Source organism: Peromyscus maniculatus, chromosome 9, assembly GCF_049852395.1.
Source record: "Peromyscus maniculatus bairdii isolate BWxNUB_F1_BW_parent chromosome 9, HU_Pman_BW_mat_3.1, whole genome shotgun sequence".
Classification (NCBI taxonomy): domain Eukaryota; kingdom Metazoa; phylum Chordata; class Mammalia; order Rodentia; family Cricetidae; genus Peromyscus; species Peromyscus maniculatus.
Genome location: NC_134860.1, coordinates 54,340,371 through 54,360,913, shown reverse-complemented (window position 1 = coordinate 54,360,913; position 20,543 = coordinate 54,340,371). Strand labels below are relative to the sequence as shown.

General features: G+C 34.9%; 1 protein-coding gene across 1 annotated transcript in view; it reads left to right on the top strand.

Annotated features, from left to right (window-relative positions):
- The window catches only part of Pspc1 (paraspeckle component 1), a 65,082-nt gene extending 47,983 nt beyond the window's left edge, over nt 1-17,099 (top strand). Inside the window, exons 7-9 of the mRNA XM_006993458.4 lie at nt 11,136-11,193; nt 14,433-14,602; nt 16,602-17,099. Of these exons, the coding sequence (XP_006993520.1) occupies nt 11,136-11,193; nt 14,433-14,602; nt 16,602-16,787 (414 nt within the window). The 3' untranslated portion in view covers nt 16,788-17,099. The remainder of the gene's footprint in view (nt 1-11,135; nt 11,194-14,432; nt 14,603-16,601) is intronic.
- Nucleotides 17,100-20,543: the final 3,444 nt, after the last annotated feature.

Below are 20,543 nucleotides of genomic sequence, written 5' to 3'. Positions count from 1 at the left end.
ATAGGTAGGTAGACAATCTAGAGTCATAGTTTTAGCTGTACTTTATGGGTCACTGTGCCTTAGTATATTGTTTCTTAGATTAAACACTTGGTAGATTTTTAGAAAAACACAGATGGCGCTGAGATAAAATTACTGGACTCTTACAGATTTTTGTAATGGAATCACATATGAATAAACTGTCAACCAACTTTTTTATGTGTGTGCTTGCTTTCAGCATACTTAACTTTTTTAATGTAAGGATTCTATGCACTTTATACAAAGACTGGTTTCCAGTACAGGAAAAAGATTTTTCCATTTAGGGAAGAAAATTCCATATTATTTCCTGTACCATAGAAATTTTGGTGCAGAGAATTTATACAGGAAAGGACCTTCATGAGGTATAGCTAAAATATTCTTGAAGGTTTAGAGAAACATTCTCTATTGGGGAGTGTTACTGAGGAAAGTTTATTTTTAGTGTTTTCTTTGAAAATTTTCACTGATAAAATTGGTTTATTATTCTGCTGTGTTGTAGGTCTGTCTTTTCATTTGAAATGGTAAGTTTTAATAATATTTTTGGTTCAGAATGGTAAGATCTTATTTTTAACAGATACCTTTTTTTTCATTTAAATAGTTTATTTTTTTCCTTTTTTTTTATTTTACAGTACTGTTCAGTTCTAAACAGATACCTTTTTTGCGTAAATGGAGAAGAGAGTCACATTGGAGAATACAAGTGGTTGGGCTAAACATGCCTTGAAAATGCTGTTAATATCTATAACGTAGTTAATACCTTGATTTAGTAAGTAGTTTGAGTTAGTAATATATTTGACGAAGGCATATTTAGCTTGTTACTTCTGGTCTGTGACTTTATTTTTAGAGCTGTTTTGCAGGAATTATTATTATCCCCCCAACCCCCAGCTGAGGCCCGAACCCAGGGCCTTGTGCTTGCTAGGCAAGCAATCTTTGCAGGAATTATTTTACTTGGTGATTAAATTTTAAAATGTTTTTAGAACAGCTTTAATATTGAGAGCATGAAGCTATGTAGTATCACCTAAATGTCAAGAATTCTAAAACTAGATAAAGGAGCATTTTAATATTAACTGCTAGCACTGTAAACCTTGGTTTGTAAACATACTCTTCTGGTGAAATGCTTATGTTAGATTGTTGATAATTATAATTTTGTTTTCAAAGACTTATTGAAAAATTTCAGTAACAGTGTATTGGTAAGTTTGCTTTTTGTCTTATGCCTGCTGTATTTTAAATCTCGTCTTTTGATTGTAAAGGTAACCATATTTTATGTAAGGTGACTTTTGTTATATTTTACATTTTCTGCATCATCAGCATTGATATGGTTTTAGCAATAGCTTCTTTTACAAATTCAAATTTGATATAACTGATTTTTATTTAGTATTAAAATCTAAAAATTATATAAAATCTGTTACTTTGAGCTACTTAGGAAAAAAATGTGTTTGTCAACATATCAGTGCTTCTACGAAACTGTTGGTATGATTTTAAACAGCAAACAAACAGATAAAGATTTCTCCTTCATGACATATGTATGTAATTCTTCCTAACATTGGACCGTATAATGCATTCTTCCATTACTTTCTTCTTTCCATGGGACCAATTTCAGATGTTTCTTGTACAGTTTATGTCTTGTTTTTTCGTTCATCTTTTATAACTTGACCTGGCCAATCATAATATTTCCATAATGTTCGTAAGAAAATGTACTGTGTGATAAAGAGAAAAGTCAAGGGGGCAGAAATGTCCCACTAGTGTTAGTAGGTTTGTTAAGATCTAACTGATGCCATTGCTCATATCCTTCATAGTTTGGTATTAAAAAAAATAAAACTAGCCAGGCGGTGGTGGTGCACACCTTTCATCCCATCGCAGGCAGATCTCTTTGAGTTCGAGGCCAGCCTGGGCTACAGAGTGAGATCCAGGACAGGTACCAGAACTACATAGAGAAACCCTGTCTCAAAAAAACAAAAAAGTAAAAATAAAATAAAACTAAGTTTGACGAATTATTTAGTATTACTGATAATATTCTAGCAACTAAAAGTGTCTTTTCATTGGCCTGTGTGTGTAATCCCAATTGTTAGGCTGAAATAGGGAGACCAAGAGTTTTCATAGGAAACAAAACAAAAACAGATTTTTTTCCAGAGAATTTGGTATGACAATTCAAAATTATAATCACGAATGTATGTCCTCAGGTAAATGCATTACAAGTATTCTCAATGTATGTATTCAAATATTAATATATATAATATATATTCTCTTTTGTCTGCTGATACCTTTTAGATTATATTTGGTTATGTGCAATTCAGTCTCAGAAAAACACTAGGTATTAAAAAGTAGCTATTGATTTTTGTTGCTTGTTAAGGCTTGAAAGTGCATTATTGAGTGAAAGCTCTTATGTTTTAAGTCAACTTCATGGTTGTTACTTTGATTTCTAATTGGGCAAAGAGCAGTTATTTTTATGACTAACATAGAATAAACTTAATAGTTGATTATTAAGCTTTTTTTTTTGGAAGACTAGGTATCCTATCAACCTTTTGCTCTTCTCTCTCTAATTCTATTTCTCCCTTCTTGCCTCCTCTTCCTCTTTCTTTTTTTTTCTTTCTTTCTTTCTTTTCTTTTCTTTTCTTTTTTTTTTTTTTTGGTAGATTCTTAAAACCAGTTTTAAGGCTGCGCAGTGGTGGTGTACGCCTTTAATCCCAGCCCTCTGCAGGCAGAGGCAGGCAGATCTCTTGTGAGTTCGAGGCCAGCCTGGTCTACAGTGCAAGTTCCAGGACAAGCTCCAAAGCTCAAAGATACACAGAGAAACCCTGTCTTGAAAAGACCAAAAAAATAAAATTAAATTAAAAAAAATGTAGGTTTAAATTCTTAGCAACACTGATGAGAAGTCATGGAGGTTTCCTCATGCCCTGTCTGCTATCTCCTTCCATTATCTCTGTACTAGCAGGGCAAGTTGATAGTGTTTGATGAACACATGTTGGCACATCACTACCAATTACAGCCAGTAGTTAAGGGTTATTATTAGGAGAGTTTTGACAAATGTATAATGACTTTTATCAGTCTGGTGTTGGGCAGACAAGTTACACACACACACACACACACACACACACACACACACACACACACACACACACCCTCACACACCCTCACACACCCTCTTCTCTGCTTGTAGCCTTACTTCCTTATCCTTCACAACCCCTGTTCTTTTTACTGTGCCCTTGTTTTGTTGTTCATGGAATGTCATAATTAGAATAATACAGTGTGCAGTGTCCGTCACATTGGCATTTATCATTTATGATTTAAATAATCTCTGCATCTTAATAATTTGACAGATTGTTTCTTTTTAGTGTTAAACAATAATTTTGCTTTCCTAAATATACCACAATTTATTTGAAGATTTTTTTTTTTTATAGATTTCAAGTTTTAGCTACTATTAACATTCTTGGGAAGTTTTTGTTGGGACAGTTTTCAACTCACTTGGGTAAATGCAAGGTGATTTGGACCATATGGTAAGAGTAAATAAGTGTTATGCAACTACCAGACTTTCTTTCACAATGTTTATACTATTTTTGCATTTCCACCAACAATGACCAATGATTCCTCATGTTGCTTCTTATCTGTACTTATCTGTCACTGATTATTGGACACTGGCTATTTGAATGCTTCTGTCTCTCCTTTTCTATTTGAATACTTTTTTTTCTCCTTTTCCTCCTCTTTGTCTTCTATTAAGTTTTGTTTTATGTGTATGAATGCTTTACCAGCATGTATGTCTGCTGTGCCTGGTGCCTGGGGAGGCCAGAAGTCATTGGATCCCTGGAACTGTAATTATGGATGATGTGAGCTGCAATGTGGGTCCTGGAAATTAAATCTATGTCCTTGGCAAGAGCAGCCAGTGCTCTTGACAACTGAGTCATCTTCCTAGTCTATTTCTTTCATTTTTTTGATTCTATAGTGACATGTGATGCAAATTTCATTTAATGATGATAAAACTGAGGACTACTACCTGGAGCATGAGTATTTTAGAATGCGTGTATTCAAACTGGAAGCAGAAATTCAATGTTATATTCGAGGAGTTTACGTTTCACCAGGTATTTACTACTCCTCTGATTGTGAATTATATGGAGCTTTGGATGTTGTTTTCAGTTATCTGAATTCAAAGTGTTAAATTAGCTAGGGATCATGGCTTGAGCCTGGAACCCAAGCACTTGTGAGACTGATGCTGGAAACTTGATTTTTATGGGAAGCCAGTCTGGGCTGGGCTGAGGCTGGCTTGAAAAGCAAGCTGGGGAGGGGCCAGTGCCACCCTGTCCAAACTTGCCTCTGTGCTGGTTAGGTCAGCAGCTGTCAGTCTCTGCAAGCCATTTCCTATTACTATTTCGTTAATAGCTTACATGATGATAGTTTATGCGCTTTTCTTCTTGTGTAGGAAGAGTGTTTTAGCTAACATTTTTGTTTAAAGATTTGTTTATTTATTTAAATGTATATAGTGTTCTGCCTGCAGGCCAGAAGAGGGCACCAGATCTCATTACAGATGGTTGTGAGCTACCATGTGGTTGCTGGGAATTGAACTCAGGACCTCTGGAAGAGCAGCCAGTGCTCTTAACCTCTGAGCAATCTCTCCAGCCCTTAGCTAACATTTTTGCTTGCTGACAATTTTTATTTAATGCCTTTTCATGGAAGTTTGGCCATTTTACACAAGTTTCCTTACTAAAGCAGAGAAAAGAATTGCTAGGTGTGGTTGATATATTTATAAATTTAGGTTTAGAAATAATTATTGATAAGGTTGAATCTTGTTAACTGCCAGCACTTGCTATTCTTTGTACAGTGTGTGTGTTTAAGTGCTTGTGTCAAAAGTTGATCCCTAGACAATTCTTAGAAATTTCTTAAGAAGATTGTTGAGGGCTGGAGAGATGTCTTTAACGAGTTCTGGTGCCCTCATCTTGTCTGCAGGCATACATGCAGACAGAACACTGTATACATAATAAATATATCTTTTTTTTTCTTTAAAGAAGATTGTTGATCATGGTCATTGAGACTGCATTCAAGGAAAAAATACTTTACATTATATGATTCTTTTTAATTACATTGCCTTAAAATAAAACAGACTGGTCCAGCAATATGGTTCAGTAAGTAGAGGGGCTTGCTACTAAGCCTGGCAACCCTAAGTTTGATCCCTGGATACTTAGTGGAAGGAAGCAACCAGTTTTGCAAGTCCTTTGTTTTTTATGTACATACACACTCAATCCATGTAAAATAACTGTAAAAACCACAACCACACCATTTTATTATGTGAAATGTACAATATATTTAAAATCATACTTACATCCTGAAATTAAAGGAAAAGTAATATGAGGTGCCAGTAGTGGCGGATTTACCATGCTTTGGGAATAGATTAATGTATTGTCATTGTAGACTTTTTCCCCCTACTTCATATTTTCATTGAAGAAAAATGGCTAGAACTTTAAAGAGTTCTCTTGGGTCTAGAAAGATGATTCTGCATTTAAGAGTGTGAATTGCTCTAACAAAGGACCTGAGTTTGATTCCTGGCATCCATATCAGGTGGCTCAGAACTACCTGTAATTCCAGCTCTAGGGGATCTGATGCTTCTGGTGTACTCTGGAACCCTCACACATGAAGTATACACTCACGTGATATACACATGATAAAAGATAAAATAGGGGCTTGAGAGATGGCTGAACAGTTAAGAGCATTGGCAGCTCTTGGACAGGACCATTTGTTGATTCTCAGCACCCACATGGTTGTTCACAATTGTCTATAACTCCAGTTTCAGGTGATCTTATATCCTCTTCTGGCCTCTGTGGGTACCAGGAAAGTGGTGCATAGATACACATGTAGGCAAAAAGCCAGCTTGGGCTACCAAGTGAGTTCCAGGAAAAGGCGCAAAGCTACACAGAGAAACCCTGTCTCAAAAAACCAAAAACAAAACAAAACAAAAAACCCCACCTCTCTCTATATAAAATAGTAGTAGATTAATATGTACTCTCTTGTTATTTTGTCTTTTCTCCCCCCCCCCCCCCCCCCCCAGAGCTAAGGACCGAAGCCAGGGCCTTGCGCTTGCTAGGCAAGCGCTCTACCACTGAACTAAATCCCCAACCCCAATATATACTCTTAAAAGAAGTTTTTTTGTTTGTTTGTTTTTTTTTTTTTTTTTCCAAATGAGATTAGTGGCATATGCCTGCATTCCATCACTTTGAGAATTGAAGGCATGAGTGTCTGGACTTCAAGGCCAGCCTCAGCTCCTTACCTCCAATCCAGCTCTTCTAAATGAGCTCTTATTTCAAAACAAAAAGACACACAACAACAGAGCAATGAGATATCAATATGTGTGGCATCTAGATCCCTTTACGCTATTACAGTTTACTGAAGACCTGAAACAGCGTTTTAGTTTTATTAATATTTGCCATTTTACAAATTACAGCCGGATTTTAAAAGATGTTAATGTTGTAGAGATGGATGATGGTGCAGTGCCAAGTGTAGCTGCTGCTCTTCCAGAGCTTGAGGCCCACAGCCGTCCTTTTCTGGCTTCTGTGGGCATGCCCACACATGCCACACACAAAAAAGAGATGTTATAAAGTAAATTAAAAATATTTTAATTCCTATATAAGGAATGCAGTCTTATTACATTCTGTCTCTCTCTCTTTTTTTTTCTAATAGAGCTGAGGACCAAACCCAGGGCCTTGCATTTGCTAGGCAAGCGCTCTACCACTGAGCTAAATCCCCAACCCCACGTTCTATGTCTTTAATGTTTAATAAATTTGTGAAGTGTAGAGTAAATGGTAAATTTGTAAATTGCTTAATATTCTGCCACATCAAATAGTTATCTTCCCATGCTTGCTTTTGTATTTCATGAATTGCAAAACTATCCATGAAGCCATATGTGGTTTTGTACACCTTTATTCCCAGCACTTGTGAGGCAGAGGTGGGTGGAGCCCTGAGTTCGAGACCAGCCTGGTCTACATATCAAGTTCCCAGCCAGCCAGGACTACACAGTCAGACTTTATAAAAGAAAATTCTTACATGGATAATACTTGAATTGTAGTATCTTAGAAATGCTTTTGCACTAAAACCTATTGGTCTGCCTTGAACTTGGAGTGGAACTTTTTCATCATGAAAAAATGTTTAAGCATCACGTAAATGATTGCTCTTTTAAGCAAATCATCTAATTGTTATTCTCTGTTACACAGAAACTATATTTCTCAATATCGTGTCAGCAGTCAGATGTTGAAGTCCTTGGTAAAAATGTGTTGAAAGCAGTTTGTTGCCTGTGTTTAATAACCATCCTCCTTTATAATATAGCAGAAGTACTGTCTGTATGTGTTCGGTTTAGTTACACAGGGTAGTAATAAAATACATGTAGCTGATGATGGGTTTAATAAAATTAGTCAGTTTTTGCTGCTTCGTTCAGATGTCTATAATCATATTTTAAGTTAGATGTATATCATGAATATAGTAGTTACTAGTGGGTTCAGGTTCCATGATTTGTGTTGAAACACCAGGATTTTCTCATAACCATTGTTTTTGCCATGTTGGAATGTCATAAATGTTGATATTGTAAAAATTTTATTGATAAAATCTCAAAATTATAATTTAGTATTAGAACTTCCAATGTTAAATAAAACAAATTTTGTTACTTTGTACCTTCTGAAAGGGCTGTGGATACTCTTATGTAATACTTCAGGAGCTCCTGCTACCTTGGAATGCACATCTTTCTTTGCTTGGTTCTAGAAAACAGTTGTTCCTTGCTTCTTATTTTGTCATCTGTTAATTTATAGTTCTCTTATGGAAAGATATAGTCTTACCATGTAAGTTAACTTTAGTTAGATTTTTTTTTAATTGAAGGATGGAGGCATGTTGTAATGGTGAAATTCTAAGAATTCTGTTAGCAGAATTTTTATGACAACTTAGTTATTTTCTCTTTGTATTGCCTTGAGCAAGTTATTTACTAGCTCTTTTTCTCAGTTTTTTCTCCTGCTATAGTAGGATGGCTGTAGAAATAGGTTGGGGAGTTGGCTCAGTTGTTAAAATGCGTGCCATCCAAGCATAAGACCACAAGACCTATCTTCAAAGCCAGGCATTGCAGTCAGACATGGTTATGGGAGCCTGTAATTCCAAGTTTGGTTCTGTGTGTGTGATGGGTCTTGGAGCCCAATTTCTAAAACTCCAACCTCTGTCACTTGATGTACTTGAGGTTCAATGAGAGATTCTGCCTGAAAGTAAAACACTGGGCCAGGTGCTATGGTGTGTGCTTTCAATCCTAGGCACTCAAGAGACAGAGGCAGGCTCATCCCTGTGAGTTTGAGGCTAGCCAAGGTTACATAACAAGTTCCAGGCCAGTCAAGGTTTCAAAAAAAGAATGGTGGAAACCTGTGCATGATGATGTGCACTGTTAATAATCCCAGCACACAGGAGGCAGAGGCTGTTGCATTTTTTGTGAGTTTTTAGGCTAGTCTGTTCTACATAGCAAGCTCTAGGGTAACCAGGTCTACACACTGAAACTCCTCAGATGAAAAATAAGGGAAAGGGACTGAGGAAGCACACCAAGTATTGACCTTGGGTCTCCATGTGGCATTTGAATTTTGCACATGATACAAGTACACACACAAAGGTAGTTCTTCCTGATAGAGTTGAATCTATTTTCAAACTTTTCATTGTAGTTTTATTTTATTGCATGGAAATCTTGAAGATTTCCTTTTGTGTGTGTGTGTGTGTGTGTGTGTGTGTGTGTGTGCGCGCGCGCGCGTGCGCGTGTGCGCGCGCGTGCGCATGTGCATGCTTGCCTCCCTCCCTGCCTGCCTGCGTGATTTAATTTGCATTACATGTGTGCAGGTGCCTGACGGGACCAGAAGAAGGTTCCAGTTTTCCTAGAATTAGAGTTACTAAGAGTGTGAGCCACCCATTTGAATCATCTCTTTAGACCTCATATTAAAGTCTTTATTTTTTAAAGATTTTTTTTCTTTTTGAAATTATGTGTATCTATGTGAGTGTATGCCATGTATATACTGGTACCTTGCAGACCAGAAGGGGACAGCAGATCCTTTGATGCTGAAGTTAGAGTTGGTTATGAGCTGCCTAGTTTGGGTGCTGGAAACTGAAGTTAGGTCCTTGGAAGAACCAGTTGTTCTTAACAATGGGCCATTTTTCTAGTCCCTATTAAAAGACTCTTGAGATGTTGGCTACAGTTTTTTTTTTTTTTTTAGTTTACACTATAAAGAGTACTTATGGTGAAATCATAAAGCATCACTAATATCTAAGAAAATGTTACCTTTTTTTCTGTTTTAAAATATATTAAAAGCTGTCCGTGCCTGAGGTTGTTGCTCAGCTCTTGCCTATCCTGCTTGAGGCCCTGGGTTTGATCTCCAACATTATTAAAAGAAATTTTTGTAAGAGAAGGAAAGGTCTCTTGCCTTTTTGTGCTTGCACACAGTTGTGAATTCTTGAAGTTGGTGTGGATAGACAATACTGGGAGTCTCACTTCAGGTTATAAAATCACTGTGCTATAATCTTGGCTTCTTTTGCATTTTACTAGAGGTATGTAACAGTAGATTTGGAAAGTAGCATTAGCGTGAAGTCGTGAGAGGGATACTTAACTAATAAATACTTAACATGTTTAAAGTTTTTTACATATGATGCTCGATTGATCATTATTTCAATCTCATGATTTTTGAGACAATCTATCTCATATAGACCTAGCTTGCCTACACCTTGCAGAGAGATACCTTTCTCCCTCTGCCTCATGGGAGTGCTGGGATGAATGGCATGCTCTCCATGTCCAGCTTTATTCTTCTTATGCTTTTCATATGTTGTTAATAATATCTATTAATATCAAGTTTTATGAGAAGAAATAAAAATGTACTTCTAAGAAAGTTGAAAAATAGCTTTTAGGAAGTTGTGATATTTTATGTTTTCTAATAAATGTGACAAACATTTATTTTTGTTGTATCATAGCTTTGTTCATTTCACATTGCTTTATTAATGCTTAATTAAAATAACTTTCTTTAAATTAAGTGGGCAGAACTTTTCCCTCATACCTGTGCTAGTGGATCCAACCATGGATTCTGTGTTTGGTAGAGAGGTGCTCTGCTACCAAATTCTACAGACAACCACTCGGGGATATCTTTGAAAGAGGTCACATACTACTTAATGCCATTTATTCTTCCATTATAGCCTTTTAGGTCCTTGGTTTTATATACTGTTTTCTCCAGTAGTATATCATCATTAAACATTTAAGTTTAACAACAATTGTTTTTACCAAGGATAATTGTTGTGTTTCAGTGAGCCATGGATTGAATTGAAGCATTCATTGATACTTTTGTCTCAGAGTACTTTTCATGTTTTCAACACTTAGTATTTTGGTTGAAGTGGTGTTACAATTTCATTTTATTGAGTAATTTCATTGGCTTAATTTTGAAGTAACTGGTAGTAAACAATTCTTATGAAGTAGCTACTGTAATGAAATTTTAAGTTATTAATTTATATGACCTACTTCTTGTGTTATAATTAACTTCTACAATGCATTATTTCAGAACTTGGCAAATGAGAAACAATTTATTCATGTTTCAAATAAAACCACTGCGTTATTTAAAGGAAAACATACAACTTTTTATAACTGCTTGTGCAGACTGAAGACTTAGGATGTATCTGTAGACCAGAGGTGGAATAATACCTGGTTAGTTAAATAAAAACTCAAGAATTTTTTGCAAGTTTTATATAATGAAAACTGCCTGTAACCTTAAGAGTTTTTAACCTGGAAGTTAAATATAATTGGCCTTATTAATGCTAGGTTTTTCTTTGATAAAAGGTCTAGACAAGTTTCTTTGGAGTAGCAGCATTAAAGAGCCTGCAGATTTTATGTAGTCTGGTTCATTTGTAATCTGGTCTTCTGTATCAACTGGATATTCTAAGCATTTAATGCTTATTAAGCCTTGGATACTTGAAGTTCTCCCCCCCCCCCCCTTTGTTTCCTCTCTTCTAGTAGTCCTGTTAAGTAAATAATGTTGGAAATTTTCAGAATTTTTAATGGAAAGTGATATCCCAACTCACTCTTTTCTGTTTGATTTTAGATGGGAAATGTCAAGTCATAAGATCGATAGGTTGACTCTGACAACTATGTTTACTTACAGAGAGAACAGGAAATGAGAATGGGTGATATGGGTCCCCGTGGAGCAATAAACATGGGAGGTAGGGATTTGAAGCAAAAGACTTATGTAACTTAACTTACTTGTAATTCTTTTGGGGACTATATGCTGTTTGTGGTATTTATATGCCAAGAAACTAAAACATGGAACCAATTATGAAGATGATATATCTTATTTTTAATAAATGGGATAAAAAATGTCCTAGGAAGAATATTTTACAGTGACAGATACAGTTTGATATCTTCAGTGAAAGAAACTTAGATTTTGATACATGGTGAAACAAGTTTAATCATTGTGTGATATAAATATAATGCTATTATATTGCACAAATCAAGTTTCATTTTACCCCAGAAATTGACAGTTTCTGAGTTATATTTTCAATTGATTTTAGAACAGTTTAGAATTTCTATTTTAAATTTGTTGGGGTTTTTTTTTTTTTGTATGTTTGAAATTAAGACTTTTTGTTTATAGAATATTTAAAATGTTTTCCTTGGGTATGGTATTTAGCATGGAAATATTTCTTCACATCTTCTGTGGCATGTTGAGGAAATGAGATGTCTTACATGTCTTTAGAGGAGTTGTAAAATTTTTAAGAAGTTTAAAAATTTCACTATTGTGTCATTGGCAGAAATAGTATCAAATAAGCTGAGGGGTAAATGTATGGATATCATGGCTCTTATTAATAAACTTAAAATTTGAAGTGGCATAGTTTAATCATTGGCCATTGAATTACATTTTACATATTCACTTTTATATTAAATTTTCCCATAGAAACTCATGAAATTAAAATTTATATAATTCATATGTATATGCTGTTTGAACAATTATAGTATCAGAGCAGATAATGCACAACCAACTAATTAATATTCTTAAAATATGTACTGTATGAGATAAAACTTAAACAAGGAATGTATCAATATTTTCTGTGGTTAGCCATGAAAAAATACTTGTATTTGCAGTTCTTTTACTTTTAGTCAGATAATCTAGAATAGTTCGTTACTATCAGTTTGGTCACTTTTCTTGGCCACCAACATATTGCATTTGTGATATGCAAAGGAAGCATGAAACATGGTCCTTGCCCCATGGACCTAACTAGGCAGTTAGTTCGTGGACATGTGGAATCATTAAGATTGCTAAGTTGCAGCTTTGTATATGACGGTGATGTGTGGCTCAGTAAGTTTTTCATAGTAACTTAGGGGTAATACATAAGGTAATAGATGTCTTTTTAAGGACAGTTAAGAGGAAGATTATTAAGTATAATTTCAAAGACAGTTACAGTTATTGTCATTAACCTCAGAATCAACTTTGACTTGTAAAATTTAAACATTTTCTGATAGTGCAGAAGTTCTGAAAATATTCTTTTGCTTGATTAATACCTTTATGAGAAGGATATGCTTTTTTATTTCTTAATTCAAGAGAAATTTAGAATTTTACAACATTTATTAGGAAACCATAATATGCCTTTTAGCAGTTACTCTCCTAAAGTCTGGTCCATATCTTTAATCTTGAGTCAGTGTTAGACTTGATGGTTTATTGCATTTCCCACCCCGTTGAATTGTTGCGTTGTTAAAACTGTCCGAGCACATCAAGTTTTGTAAATGAGCTAGCGTTGTAGCTCAGTGGTTATACTCAAGGCCCTGTATTTGCAAGCACACAAATCCTATTGATAGTGTGGCAGCATCATTTTTGATGTAAGTGGAAGTACCAGATAATGCCAACCTTTTCTAGACTGTACAGGTAGGAGATACAAGACTGAAAAGAATGTTCTGTGTTACTGATAGCTGGGAGTATTACTTTACATATTCCAACTTGTACCATTAACTGTCTAAACTCTCAAAGTTAACAGTTATATACTAATGAAGAGAAGGGAGCTGGTGGTGGTGACTCATACCTGTAATGGCATCAAAGAGGCTGAGGCAGGAGTAGATGACAGCAAGCTCCCTAGGTTACAAACAAGGCCTTGCCACCCATCTACCCTCCTTTTTAAAAAATGAGGTGAAAACAAATACCTTTAATTTGTTCTTTTCATGAAAAGTTGAACTAAGAGGGCTTGTAGATGATACCATCTGCCTTTTATTTCTGTTATATATATATATAAACATACACACATATATACATATATATATATATTACATACACACACATATATATTTATAACCATGTTTAGGAAGTAGAAGTTGTTAGCTTTAAGTGTTGATTAATTAGAAAGAATATGTTGGGATTAAGGAAATTCTTTCCTTTGAAATTGCTTATTTCTTGAATTAGAGTTCAAAGAGCACTAGCATGTGACATCATGGGTTGGTAAGGAGTGTGACTTCCTTCATTCTGCTCCTTAGTCTTGACACTGTAGTGTTCAGCTGCATTAGGTCTTGTGCAATGGACTTACGTATACTCAAGAAACTCTGCCTATCTGAAAAATGGCCCATGCATTGAAATAGTAGAAGAAATCTCTATATTGGCGTCAGTTTTTGTCTTTGGGTTTTTATGATAAATAAGTATATACACGTTCAAGAAATCATCCCTTCAAATGGTTTCTTTGAAACTACCATAAATGTTGGAGTACAGCTCAGGCAATATTTTAATATGACACAGGTGGATATCTTGATGACCAAATTAGAAGTCTAATTCTCTCTCTTCTCAGAATTTTAACTTGTGAGAAGTACCACCTAATCATTTTGTCTGTTTGGATGTAACTGTGTTTTAAAACGTGGTTTCATCCGAGTTAGTAAGATTATTTTTTTGTTTAGATTACTTATTTTAATATAAAATTGAAAATCCATTCTTTGGTAAGTTTTGAAAGTATTTAACAATTATGTAAAAGCCAAGGGATTCGTTTACAGCTATCTTCGTGTAATTCCCTGGAGTAATTTTCCTTCTTAAGATCTATTTGTATTTATATGCTAATATTTCTAGCTGTGACTAAGGAAAGCAAGTGTGGTTTTTGAATGCCAATCCTTACTATTTATTAAAGCTGGTAGAAGGTAGAATTATTAAGGATCATTTTCTTTAAATATAAGCTACACCTAATATTTCTGAGTTTTGAAAGTTTGAATATCTTAGTCTCAATTGCTCTAAAAAATTGACAGTGGCCTTATTTATTTTTTGTAGATTTGTTTTAATGAGAATTTTACTGTGTATATAATGCTCTACTGTTGATTCCATTCTCAAGGAAGGAAAATTATTTTGATGATAGTTTTGTGTATAGATTTATATGAGTTGTAAAGTTTTTAATGTTCACTAAACTAAGATAGGACAGCTCTAAGTGTAGATTGTTTTGCGTAGATGCATTTAGCCCAGCACCTGCTGGTACCCAAGGGCCTCCTCCAATGATGGGTATGAATATGAACAACAGAGGAACTATACCTGGCCCACCAATGGGCCCTGGTCCTGCCATGGGACCAGAAGGAGCTGCAAATATGGGAACTCCAATGATACCAGATAATGGCGCAGTGGTAACGTATCACTAAAATTATTTTGATTTTATTTCATAACTAAACCTTTTTCTGCCCCAAAGGTAACTTCACACTTAATGTAGCTGGGTTTTGTTACTTTTGGCAATATAGATATACATCCAGCACGAGAAAGCAACTTTGTTAAGTTTTAATTTATTTAAGTGGCCAGATGTTAGTATTGTCATCACTGCTTACTCTGCTACCTCAGTATAGAGCAAATATATGTGCCACTACAATTAATCCCCAGTGCTTTTGATTTCTATAGATCTGTCTTTGAATATATGCATGTAAAGCTAAGTGTTTATGATTGTGCTTTTTCTGTGTGGACTATTTACCTTTGGAGACAAAATTCTACTATGTGTGAAAATACAGGTTTTAGTTTTGATGAAAACATCATGTTGTAATTACTTATTTTAAACCATTTCTCTTCACTGGAAAATAGTTAACCCTGAAATTTTGTTTTTCTAAAACATTCTAAGGTACACTGTTATCCTCTCTTCTTAGAAGTACTGATTGCTTTTATTACTAAATTTAAAATAAAGACTTTTTTTGGTCTTGATCCAAGAGTGTGAAGATATCTTTGTATGGGTAACCATGAAAATTGATTTTCTCAGTTGTAATTTCTGTCATCTTTGTATACGAGTTAGCAGGACAGGTGCCCCTTACAATTTCTGAGGCTTTCTAGTAGGGCAAGGTTTCCTCATGTAATGCTTATGATTGTTGTTCTGAAAAAAAAAATTGGTAACTAGTTTTCAAAAAGGGTGTTTGGTTTTGGGATTACCAAACTAATGGTTAGTGTTCCATTGATGGCTAAGAAGGAAAATGCATTAGCAGTTAACTTAGACATGCCATCATTTTACCTCTATGGTGATCAGGAAGAGACTAAAAGGAATACAGTGTGCATTGCAGAACTGAAACATGCACTGGTTTTCTTGATACCATTTTAAAATGGATTGTGCAGGGATATAAAAAAGCAGGGTCATAGTGTCTAGGACAGACAGATGGCATGTAAAGCAGTTGATGCATTTGTTCCTTTAGGAGAGGTAGTATTTTTACAGTATGACCCCTGAAACTTCTAGTAGGGTGGTTAAGTTTCTCTTTAGCATCTAATCATTAGCAGTAAAATAAACATAATTGACCCATATTCCTACACATTTTCTTAAAATTTTAAATTTATTTTAAATGTCATCTTTTTTTCTTTTTTACTCCTACACTTAAAATTCTGTTCATCACTTGAGATTAACTACTGTAAAGTTTCACAGAATAAATGATTCAGATGTTTAATGTGCTCTTAATAATTCATGTTATTAAAACAGTTCTTGAAACTTAATCTTACTTTCTTAATATTAGTCTTTAAAAGAAAGCACTTTATATGTCTCCATATTAAATCCCAGCTTTTTTTATTCATGTTAATGCTTTATGTCTTAAAAGCATTGATACTAGAGTTTATAGAATGTTCACTTTAAAAATAGTATGATGCTGCTCCTCAGTTTTACATCTCTGATTTCTTTTTAAAAATGTCTTTCTGGCCAGGCTTGATGGCACATGCTTATATTATAGTCCCAGTACCTGGGAGGTAAAGGTAGAGGCCAGCCTGGCCTACAGACAGAGACTCTGTCTCAAAGCAAAACAAAAATATTTTCTTTACATCACAGTTTCATGTAGTATAAACTTTTTAAGAGGGGATCAGAGCAGTATTATATACTGATTGGGCATAAGGAGGCATTTTCTTTTGTCAGAATCAGTTTTGTTCACCAAGTGGGCTGTACCATTAGCAACTTGTAAATCTTCAGATGTTGCTTATTATTATTATTATTATTACTATTATTTTTAAAAACAAGAACTAATTAAATTGCTCCTTTCTTCCTTCTATGTTTGATCCTGACTCTGCTGGACTTTCTGCTGAACTTCCTGACACCACCACTTGGGATTTTGCCAATTTTTCTTGTCACTTATATTTTGGCGTGTTCCAAATGGACTTTACTATATGTCATTATAGCACAATGATAGGTTTCCTCAAGGACCTCCGTCCCAGATGGGTTCGCCTATGGGAAATAGAACAGGTTCTGAAACCCCACAGGCACCAATGAGTGGTGTGGGTCCTGTGAGTGGAGGTCCTGGTGGCTTTGGTAGAGGAAGTCAAGGGGGCAACTTTGAAGGCCCTAATAAGCGTCGGAGATACTAAATATTCTTTCATTCCTGACTATTTAGAAAAACAATTTCAATGGTATGCCTTTACACTTTGTCTGTTACCTGGAAAAATGGTTTTATTGTTAATGTACGTAGACTGAAGTCTTTCTTTTGTAAAACTTGAGGTTTTTTTGTATTTTCTTTATTCATAAGCTTTGTAGATTAGATTAGTGATAAAGATGCCCATCATTGTGAATGTTGAAATGTGTTGTGATCTTAGCTAAGGATAACTATGCCACATTATTACTAAATCTATGTAGTTACTTAATCTCACTCAATAAAGAAATGATTTTGCCTAATTTAAAAATGTTCTTAGTGGTATTCCCTCATGACCTTATAAAACTTGCTGTAGTTGCTTTAGCTTAAAAAAAAAAAAAAGTGGAAATGATTTTGCTTTTCTGTTTGTTCAAGTAACCCTGAAGTCCGACCATTAGTGAAAGCTAATGTCAATGGAGATAAGTAGTGTAGTGTGTTTGTGGGTGGGAGGCATGGGGATTCAGATTGTATAAACCCTCCATACTGTGTAAAATTAGAGTTGTTGCTTACATTTCATATAGATTCTGACTATCCATATATTCTGAGAAAGGTTATTAAGGATATCTTTGTTCTGTGCTGATTTTTCCAAATAAATCTTTTGAATCTTGAAAAAAAAATGTTTGAAGGTAAATCTCTTGCTTATAAAATAATTCCTTGTTTTAATCCTGTGCCATCATTTATTCAGTGTCAGCATCTACATTTTCCCCAGTTACCATTGTAAGAGTTAGTGTTCAGCTTTAAGCCAGTCAGTCAACCAGCTAACCAAGCAGACCATACTGTTAGGATGGCAGTGAAAAGTGGGTTTGATTGCATTCTCAAATAGTTAGGTAAGCCACTTAAGCATTTCTTCGCGTTTTCCAGAAGTATTTAAAAAAGTCGTGTGACTCTGCTGTGTTGAAATACTTCCTTTCCGTTAGGTCTGTTCAAGTGCTGGTCTCCTTCACTCTCCCTGTTCGGTAGGGTTCATAACATCTGATTAGATTCTTCTAGGAAAGACCATTTTTGAATTTTTATTTTCAGTACTTGGGAGAAACTGATACCATATTGTGGTGTTCATTCCATATTTATTTAAAATTTCATATATATGTAAATATGAATTCTCAAATTTAACGTATTCAGTTGATCAGCCAGTATTATAGCTGGTATTTCTCACATAAAATTTCTGTGTATTTGTATGTTGTCCTTTTATAGAACACCTCTTTGAAGAGTAGTGTGTTCTGAGCTAGAGGGTATTTATGTAAATAGTTTCTGCCTGCTTTTAATGGAAGGTATGTCTTGGAAAGATGACTTCAGTCAGTCTAAATCATACATAATAGCAATTGGTTGTAAAGTATGACTAAGATGTAACCTTTTGTACCAAATAATATTTTATTTTACCATTTCATGTTTGTGTTCCTTTCAGACACAGCAGCAGGGTGGAAGCAATGTCAAAAACTCAGTATGTTCAGAAGCTTTGTTTTTATCAATTACTTGAAAATAATGATTTTGAGATTGTAAAATAATAGCCAGACTAATTTCTATTACATTTTTCATAAGCATAAGGTTATGGGGAGTGGAACTTATTTTAACTTGTAACATTAATTTGGGAATGAGTTCTTAATTGCACTTTTAAGTGATTTTTTTTTTTTTTTAAAGAATATTTTCAACTGTCTCTGGTACTATCCTCCAGCAGTTTTTGCCAATGTATTTAACTCAATCGTGAACTAAGATTCTGAGATGCTCAATGTTTGGTTGTCAGTACCAAGCTGTGGTGTTGTGTGATTCATTCAAGAACATTTGAGTTGTCCTAATCTCCTGAGAGCCTAGTGTCCAGGCTCAACTCTAGCTCCAAGAAAAGCGTCTACACAGCCTTCCCTACATCAAGAAAACCCTGTACTTAGAAGGTTTCCCTGAGAAGAGTCACATGAAATGCCCCATGAACTCCTGGTTACTCAGTTAGTGCTTTTTTATATCACAGCTGTTTTTCAATTTTTTTCTCATTAATTAGCAGACCACAGATGATTTGAGTATCATTTGCTTAAAGTCAGTAGGAAATATTCCGTATAGAAAATAGTTTTAGTGTTTCTAATTTGATGTGAAGTTGTCATATGTGCTATCATAATTCTTTCCAGCAAAGTTAACGTGACATCATTTCAGTTTTTCATACTGCAGTCTTCTTTTTGTGTCTGGAATAATCAAGTTTAAAGTCTTACATAATTCAGGATGGATGTGCTAATTGTAGTTAATATAAAATAAAGGAACATCCAATTTTATAATTATTGGAATATCTTGATTTTATTTTGTAAGTTAACACAATTTTCTTCTTAACAGATGTAGTTTTAAAAATGCTTGGATTATCTGTATTTTGTAAATTTTACTCTGACATTTTTGAGTATTTCTATAGTCTATGTTCATCACCAAACATTCAGGGAAATACCAATTTTTTAAAAAAAAATCAGTATATTTGGGGAATTGACTTAGCTGTGAGTGGCATTTACTAGCAATAGGATATATGGACAAGGACAAGATTTTTACCCGTTTCTCAAACACTAAATTGTAACTTAAAGTTTACTCAGAAATATTTGTTGAATACTAGAGTAACTTGATATTTAAATGTAAATTTGGTATTGCTAAGTATCACTGTGAATGATTAATAACAGGAAGCTAAATTGACAGTTAACAACACACATTATTAATGAGGGAAAGAATGCAATTATGTTATTCAAATGAGTAAAGTTTTGAGAAGGAATATGATCAGACATATGGTTAAACCTTTCAAGTATTGAAATTCAGTGTCAGGTGATACTAGGCAGAAAGAAAAATTCTTCGTCCTTTGTTTACCTCTCTAGAGGCAGTGGGACCTGGGAATGTGAGCTGTTCAATGAGGTGGACTAAGGTCTCACGCAATAGTCTACTTCATTCAGAGTATCAGACAGTTTATACTCTGAGGGTTAAGAGGAGTCACCTGAGTAAAGTACAGTCACAAGGACAAATCATGTGTGACAGACAAAGCCATATGTGGCAGAATCATGTTTTTTCCATAGAGGCATATAAACATAACAATAACCAGTTGTGATGAGTAATCTGAAGTAAACTTACTCTGCTGCACCTGGGAAACACATTCCAAGAGCAATTCTATGTTTTTGAAGGAACTGAGGTCATGAAACTTTTGTTTTGTTTTCTTGGCATTTTTTTCTCACAAACACTCAGAATTCTCCTCATGTGACTCTATTCTTGGACTGTGTTCCTACAATCCTTAGCTTCACAACTGGTTATGCAAGACCAGTCGAGATACATTAAACTCCTATGCCAATACAAATTATGTGGGATATGTCCTTCAGGGTAAATGGAGGAAGCTTCCGGAAGAATTGAGTGGTGGTGAAATGTTTTCTGTATACTAATTTTGTTAGGAACTCTAAGATACTAAAATACAATCTTAAGGTTGACAGGATGGCTCATTGGATAAAGGCGCTTGTCCAGCCCATGGCTTGAGTTCCAGGGCTAGCGTCCACATGGTGGGAGGGGAAAACTATCTCTGGCTGCGTGTGCCTCACACATGGGTACAGAAGATGTAATCCTCCAACACCCAAGAAAAAGACTACAAAATAAAACCTTCCAACAAATTAATAAAATTCATAAACCAAAGTCCTGTCAAGTGTAATCCCAGTCCTGAGGAGGCTGAGACAGGAGAGCTGCTTCAAGTTAAAGGATTGTTTGGACTGTATTGCTAGTGCCA